At 37.2% G+C, this 8889-nt stretch overlaps 1 protein-coding gene across 1 annotated transcript; it reads right to left on the bottom strand.

The window, feature by feature from the left end:
- Nucleotides 1–5162: 5162 nt before the first annotated feature.
- On the bottom strand, nt 5163–7274 carry LOC141621792 (uncharacterized). The gene is made up of 4 exons (XM_074438016.1): nt 6680–7274; nt 6455–6531; nt 5666–5772; nt 5163–5583 (listed from the first exon to the last, which is right to left on the bottom strand). Exons 1-4 carry the CDS (start codon nt 6793–6795, stop codon nt 5542–5544), a joined length of 342 nt encoding a protein of 113 aa, XP_074294117.1. The 5' UTR covers nt 6796–7274; the 3' UTR covers nt 5163–5541.
- Between the last annotated feature and the right edge of the window lie 1615 nt (nt 7275–8889).

Here is an 8889-nt window from a genome sequence, read left to right as displayed (position 1 = left end):
GTCCAAAAACATACTCGATCGAGCTGACAAGACACTCGATCGAGCTCCCCCTACTTGATCGAGTGCCCCTATGTACTCGATCGAGCACCCAAAAACATGGTTCTGTCCAGAAAACATCAAACTACCTACTCGACCGAGTCACACCCACTCGATCGAGTGCCTCACCCACTCGATCGAGTGTCCCCCACTCGATCGAGTCATGCAGACTCGTATAAACTATCCGCATGTTCATCTCACTTTCCCAACATAATATACAAGTTTTATAAGTTTAACAAAATAAACATAACTACGCATGCAAATACACGCAACTCCTTATATAATCATTAAAACGATCTATTCATGTTATCAAAATGCCACATTATAAACACGGAACATAATTTTCATTCAATTCAACATGCAAACACGTCTCCTTCAACTTTTATCCATACTTCCAAATCTCCAAATCCAACATCCAACAATTCACAACACATGCTATTAGGTACACATACAGAACAAAAGACAACACATACGACCCTGACACGTACCCCCATGTGACCGGTTCAAAATTGCAGGGCGAGTTCGCGACTTTAGGACGTCTCCCAAGCCTTTGCATTAGCTCCTACAACTTTTACCCCGGGTTCATTTTAATTGACTCCCTATGTTCATTAGATTCATTGGTTACAGGTTTCAGGATTGTCGCTCTGATACCACTTTGTGACACCCCTACACTCCAAGTGCCTTACCAGGACCACTCAGGTATAAGAACGTCACCATCTCGGTTTCCCGAGGCAATGATAATCAAAAGACAATGACGAAACATAATTTAAATAGTGATAAAGTTTAAGTGATTACAATCCAAAACCAAACTGATGAAAGTATAATACATGTTCTCCAAAAATTCAAAGGCCTACTAGCTAAACAAAATGTCGGACAACAGCGGAAGACTCTTCTAACTGCAAGTGATGACTCATCCCAGCTAGCCCATAAGCACTATATCAAACCTGCTCAACAATAGCTCACCATCCCCGAATGGATCACCACAGTTTTATAAAAACAAAAACGGGGTCAGTACTAATCACACAATAGTATAATTACAATCAGACAAGAAATCAACACAGCTCAATCGTCACATCAACCCGAACTCCATCACCAACTCCTCAGTACTGACTACACACTAAAGTGTGTAGCCCTGCCAGAGTACCCATCGCCACAGGTTACTCCTCGCCGCCGGTGGGGGACCGCAGCCGTTCCCACCTAAGCTCCGCTCATCTCCATCGAGCGATAAACCCAAATCCATTAATATGCACATCCCTTCTGTGGTGGGTTCTACAAAAGGCAAATCATTGGCGTGAAGTCACTCCCGCAAGTGACTCCACTCAGTCAGGGACGCACCCCGAAGATCACAGACAGATACAATCAACAACAACCAATAATGATAAAATCCAAAAACCGTCACGTTACCAATATTATACTTTAACAACAATCACAATCAACTCCAAACCACATTATGTGACTAATACTGAGTAGGGAAACCCTACCTGGAATGCAAACACAAGCAGGCAATCTCAACAGCTGTATCAAAACCTCTCCTCTACGAATCCACCTCCTATCACATGATCACATAATTACTACTAGAACAACTAACCATAAAAACCCCCAATCCCCTAAATTAGGGTTTAAACAAAGTTAATTAAATGCTATAAAATTGGTATGTAGATCTTACCCTTGACTCAAGGATCACAAGGACACAAAGAACGATGAAATTCGACCTCTCAAGCTCCGGGATTTGTCAATAACGCGGATGAAGAGAACAACGTAGTTTTAAACCTCCTTTGAGTGAATTAGATTTATGAAAAGTGTAGGGAAGAAGACGATATAAAATATATACTAATCCGCGTCATTAACAAAACCCGTCAAAATATTACCCGTCAACCGAGCTACTCGATCGAGTAACTAACGTACTTGATGGAGTGCCACTTACTCGTTCGAGTGCCAAGGCTACTTGATCGAGTACCCTACAGGCAGACTACTGTTTCGTAACTCAAAACACCCTTACTCGATAGAGTAAGGCCCACTCGATAGAGTACCCAGAGACTCATAAAGCCGTAGTATTACAATTGTATTAGAGGTCACCACTTACAAATTAGAGCTAAAAGTAGGATTTGTTATCACCATCGGGCTGTGTCTCCATAAATAATGATAGTCACTGTATTTCTGCAGGTTGAATTAATAAAATGAATCACTTATGCCCTATTCTTTTGGACATCTATTTGCTGAACTGAACTGAACTGAACTTATAGGAACTGAACTGAACTTATAGGAGCTGAACTGAACTGAACTAAACTAAACTTATATGAGCTGAACTTATATATAGGAGTCGAACTGAACTTATAAAAATTTTACGCTTTATATATAATAATTTTTCTTACAATTACTACAATACATTAAAATAAAAAATAAATTACATATTACATTTTTTTTTTCTAACCATATATTTCCATATTATCATCCTACTCGTCACTTTCATCTTCATCTTCATTTTCACTGACATCATCGAATCCAACAATTTTTTTTTCTAACCATCTATTTTTTTAAGAATAATGTATATTAGTATGGGTGCCCGGCTTCGCCCGGGCTACCTCTATTTAGCATTAAATAATATTTTCAATTAACTAAAACTACTTTAAAGTTGCATAGCGCATAAATTTATCATTATTATATTTTTCTATGATATGGAGTATATCTTAAAATTACAATGAAATAAATTATGAGACAAATTCACTACTCCCGCTGTTAATATTTCACTTAAATCGATTGCTTAGCTAATTGTTTATATATACTTTATTTTGTTCTTAGTATTGTTACTTTTATTATATTCGTTATTATTAATTTTATTTTCACTACTCCCGCCATAATTATTGTTACCTAGTTATTGATACTTTCACTACTTGTACATTAATATTTATAATTTCACTACTCCAGTTGTTATTTCTGTTACTTTCACTACTCCCGCTCGCTGCTATTGGTGTGGTTCGAAACTCTGTCGTCTAAGTCAACCAACCGAAACAATATTTATAACTAAACAAACTACTCTTAGCAGAGTGGTAATTAAAGGTCGGATCCCAAAGGACGGGTATCGAATTAAGTTATCAATTGCAAGTAGGTATGTCTTAAGGTGTCACAAATTAATTGAGTTGAAATGAGTGTGTAAACTACTAAGCAAGTGGAAGGATAAAAGGGATGTAAACAATTAATGAAAGCACTAGGGTGTCATGGGATCATAGGGGAATTCATGGTGGTGATCATACAAACGTGTTTTCATAGTTGCAAGCAATTATTGTTGTAGTGGAATCAAGTTAGTTTATATCTTACGATTCATAGGAAGATTTGGGTCCCGGAGCCAAGTAGTCTAGACTGTACAACACCTACAAGTCGACTTACTTTCTTCCTATTCACTTCTATGCATGGTCTAACAAGACTCGAGTTAATTTATGTCTTTCAAATCTTGTTGAATAGATAAGAGATGTGCAAAATGCAAGGTTTCATAGTCTACCATTTTATCAAACATAACATGTGCATAGGTTAACACTACAACAAGCAAGCAATCATATGATAACATATTAGATTAAGTATGGATCTACCCCCATGTTATAGTTCCCCTAATCCCCCATTAACCCTAGCTAGGAGACTACTCACTCATGATTATTGTAAACATGATAATAGGAGCATTAATCATACTAACAAGTCTAAACATGATGAGTGATTAGGAAAGCAAACAATAATTAAGCAAGGGTAAAGATATTGTACCAAAATTTATGATGAACAATATAGAAAGAATAATAGAAGAACACTTGATGAATGATGAAGAGTTGTCAAATCTTCAATAAACCCCAAATAATCTTCCAATTCCAATACTAGATCTAAGCGTTCTTCAATAATAATTAAGGAAGGATTAAAATGTAATTAAGCTAATTGATTTCTAATCTACTCTAATGACTTGGTAAAAATTCATAATAAATCCCCTAAAACAATGGGGGTATTTACACTAAGTACAAGCATTAGGGTAACTAAGGGCTTAAATGACGATTAAGTCTCTAAGAAGATGATTAGTGCTTTGCAAGTCCTAGAAGGAGCCGTCCAGATTGTTGCCCTAGGATCCGCTCGAGCTGAGCTCGGGATGCTCGGATCATGGCTTGAGACGCCCGGATTGTTGCTGGAGTCGCTTGACTTGGGCTCGAGACGCCCGGATTCTTGCTCAGCTCTTCTTCTTCTTCGTTGACTGCGCCAAGGATCTGTGGGGATCGTTGGTAGGTCATGGGGCTCCTCATCATTGCCCCATTTCTACTTCATTTATTCACATAGGTCTTTAGTATTAGCATCCTCTTTGTTGCTTGGTCGTTAGATGCGATCAATTTAGCTCCGCTTTGGCTTCTATATGCGCAAGGTTTAGCATCCTCCCCTACAAAGGGCACTAAAACCTCATAGAATGTGCAAAGTGGGGAACATAATATAGAAATGACCCTAATAAGTGCCAGAAAGCATGGAAACGAGGCTAGTTAGGGGACTAAATGTGCACAAATATGAGTCACATCAAATATCCCCAAACCGAACCTTTGCTCCTCCCGAGTAAAGAGGTGACTAAAACTAGGACCGTTGTTTAATACTACTAGCCGGTATGAGATAATTAGCGGGTCTCACTCCGCCTCTTCAACTCACAACAAGATATCCATGAGGTAAGATGCCTTCTTGCAAGGCAAGGCGGGGCTTGCCAAAATGGCGATACACCCAAGCATTAAGCACACAAAACAAGTAATGCATGCATCTACAAAAGAATAGCCACTTTCCTTATCTAAGTGGCGGAAATCATCTAGAGGGGAAGCAATCTAAGGGTACACATTCCATTGTAGATCACTAGTAGAAAAATATTTATTTGCGGCTCCAAAAAAAGGCCCTTTTGCGGCGTTTTTGATGTAGCAGCAAATGGGGGGGGGGGGAAATAGCAAAATTATTTGCGGCGTTAAAAAAACGCCGCAAATAAATGGCTATTTGCAGCATTTTTTCAAAAAAACGCGGCAAATAATTAGGCTATTTGAGGCGTTTTTTAAAAAAAAAACACCGCAAATAGGTATTAGATTTTTTTTTTTTTTTTTTTTTTTTTTTTGCAAAAGAAATGATCCAAACAAATGATTTAAATATAATAACTCTTAAATAGAATGGCAATCTTAAATTACTTTTATTCATACATCAAATAGAATAAAAACATACAAATAGAATAATGCAACAAGTCTATTATCTCAATGACTCTACCCCTTACACTAGCTGACTCAACAATGTGTTCATAGCACAGCAAAATGATCCTAAACTAGCACGTCCATTAAGCACTAAACTCCCCAACTTAAGTTAACTCGTTACATTTGCATCTAGGTTTAGTTTTCCGGTTGTTACAGAATGTGTCACCGGAGCTTCGAATCCCTGTTGTCAGGCAAAATAATTAACGTCTTTGGTAGGAGTAGGCGAGCAAGGGGCTACATTGGATCTGAACTCGTCCAGCTCAGCCAAAATTCATTCTTCTGGTCTCCACAGGAAGTCTATGATGCGCCATATCTGCAACTCCAAGATGATGTCAAGTTTAGGACAATAATAGCAACCGAAGAAAATAGAAATCACGATGATAAATATATATTACCTGCAATGTTCCACCTCCAGCAGAGCTTGAAAAGTCATCTGATACATTAACCAGAGTCCATGGATCTATCAAATTCCAGTGGAAGTCCACCACTTTGTCCCTATCCCCTGGAAAAGAAACAGTTAGTCTGAAAGCTTCTAGATACGAGGTAATGAGTTTCTGCGAGACCTCAGTTCATTCGGGTCAAGTCAGTGCAGGTACCTAATGCAAATAATTAGATAAACGAACAAGTAACGAAACTCAAAATAAAGAGTTTTTCCATAGAAGAAAATGTAAGAAAATATACGTACTGGAGGATCAGATTCGTCATTTGAGTGTATTGATCAAGATATAGGTAGATCTCTAATGTACTCGTAACTAAATGTCTGTGCTGCAATGCACGGCAAGTTATTATCGGCAATAAATAATCTATAGAACAGAAGAAATGATTAAGCATCCAGAATGTTGATTAAAACTTATTATGTTTTATTCTTCTCATTATAACCATAGTCACAGATAGCTAACATGTGAGGAGATTAAAACTAGCAGAAAGCGAGGTTTATATGTAAGGGTATCTAACAATGAACATGGAATTAAATTATTCCAAACATATTAACTAAATTTCCCATAAATCTGTAAGGAAACATTCAAGACAACTCAGAAATTAAATGATTAACCTAATTAAAACATAAATTGGTCTCACAAAATAAACAATCTACTAAAGTAAGAACAAGTGAACAACAAATGTATAATACAGAAAAGAGAAAAAGGAAATTAATAGGAGGTGAGTAAGAAGAACGACATGTATACCTATCCACATAAGGGATAAGAAGGAAGAAAAACCCTGAATCATTTTCGACTTGAGCTGTTTGATGAGCTTTGGGCATCTAAAACATTCCGCCAAAATTCAATGTCAATAACAAAATCAATTCACAATTTATGGAAATCCAACAAAAATATATGGATACAATGAGACCTGGTAATTGGATTAACAAATCAATAACTAATTATTGAAAAAAAAGGGATGGAATGAACCTTATCGGCGGTACAAATACTGCAGGACCACTACCAAAGATATGGACAAGAAAATGATTGGAGGAAAGTGAAGAGAAAGTTATGTAAATCCATGCTCTTGATCGAAATACCGCCATTCATTTTCCCTCTTTTGCGTAAACTTTTGTGTTGTTTTCTAGGGTTTAAGACGACCAATGGGATAAAAAGAACGAGGCAAGAACAAGGAGGTTTGCTTAAGTTCACCGTCGCTAGTGATGGCCGGTGTTGGTTCACGATTGAGGTGGTCGGCGATGGGTGGTGCGATTGAAGCTGGTCTGTGAAAGTGTTTCAAGAATGAGGGAGCAAGAAGTGAGGAAATCGGAAAGCGTATGTGATAGAGTAAGAGGGAATCAGAATGACTGACTGAGAGCTTGAGAGAATGCGAAATTTCTAGGTCAACTTATTTGAGGCGTTTGTTGGCCATAACGCCTCAAATGAAGTATTTGAGGCGTTTGTTAGCCAAAACGCAGCAAATAATTTTGTATTTCCACAAAAAAAATAAAACTTGGATTTGTATTTGCGGCTGTCTGACAAAAACGCCTCAATTAAATAGCCGCAAATTAATGTTTTTCTACTAGTGGATATTATTTCTTCAAGATACTTAGTCCAAAAAGATACCAACAAATCACCTCCAAGTTGTGTCAAACTAGGGTACTTTTATCCTCAATCGCTAAATGCTTTTTTCAAGAGTAGGATTATGATGTTAGAAACACTGTAGGTTCGCGGAATTCCCCCTCTTGCCTAGATAAGAACAAGGGTCGTCCCCTTTCCACCATGCAACAAAAGAGAAGATTCATCAATGGATAAAAGGGATCAATAAGTTTGAGTTTCACAATGGTAGTTTGCTTTTGTTTTGTTTCCCCACAATTTCTTGTGGTATTTGACTTTTAAGAACATTGCTTTGCCACTTTTGATGTTTGGCAATTTTTTATACTTGGCAATTTCTTTGCATTTTTGAACATTTTCAAAGTAACCCCATTTTGTAGCAAGGGCACTTTTATTGAAGCTTAGGAGTCTATTTTTGCTCCTCTTTTCATTGATGCAATTTTGCAAACTTTTTTATTTTCATTTTGGTACTTGAACTCAATTTGGAGATTTTTTTGCCCAGCCCCTTTTGTATTGGCAAAAACATGATGATACTAGTGAAAGAACGATTGCAAGGCATCAAGGGTCACCTTGGAATAAACGGTAGTCAATGAGTCATCACACCACAATGTACTCTTGACTAGGCCTTAGTCCATGGGTCAAAATATACTAGTATGACACATCCTAGGGTGTCTTGGGGGTATTTTAGCAAACAAAGTCTCAAGGAGAAAAATTATCTACAAGGGACTATATACACTTGCCAAGCTTCCCAACTAGACATTTTCACAAAAAATTTCCTAAAATGCAACTACATGCCATGATGCAACTAGCATATATACAACCTAATGCAAATGCTACTATCACTAGTATGCCATATAATCTAAATGCAACTCCTAGAATCACATTGGTGTGTACCGCATTAAACAAAAAGAAGCCACATAATCATTAACATAGAGAGGAAAAAGGAGATTTGGAAAGATCATACCATGCGGTCTTCATATTCCCTATGCCTCGGATGTGGCATAGTCGGTCCAATATAATAGGAGTGAACACAAGCAAACAAATATATACAATATATACATTTCTCCACTACAAAAGGAAGAACGTGTTTTTAGATTTTAAAATTTTTAAAATTTTTATCATTTTTGAATTTTTGAGTTAGAAGGTGTTAGAATTCCCCATCCCCACACTTAGAATGGACATTGTCCCCAATGGACAATAGGGAATTGTGGGAATGCAATGAAATGAATGATGCATGATTCTACACTAAATGCCAGCTATATGAATATGTAACAAAGTGATGCAAACTAAGCTAGTCTAACTGATGCATGCTTTCTATTGTTCGGAGAGCTAATTTGAATTAACTCGGGTTGCTTGTGACTAAACTTCCCCAAACCGGTTAAATTAATGGGAGAAGTTTGGCCACAAGGCCATGCATGCAAAGCGACGCTAAATGCAAATTGTCATTTTGGATTTTTCAAGTGGGAATAAAATTTATCATCACCTTGATTTTGCTAAGGTAGAAATAGTCCTTAAATTTTACAAGGACACTAAAGCAAAGGTTAAAATAACAATGATTACTTTAGTTAGAATGCAATTCCAAAATT

Source organism: Silene latifolia, chromosome X, assembly GCF_048544455.1.
Source record: "Silene latifolia isolate original U9 population chromosome X, ASM4854445v1, whole genome shotgun sequence".
In the NCBI taxonomy this organism is placed as follows: domain Eukaryota; kingdom Viridiplantae; phylum Streptophyta; class Magnoliopsida; order Caryophyllales; family Caryophyllaceae; genus Silene; species Silene latifolia.
Note: the sequence above shows the minus strand (reverse complement) of the source record. Positions and strands in the feature narration are given on the sequence as shown.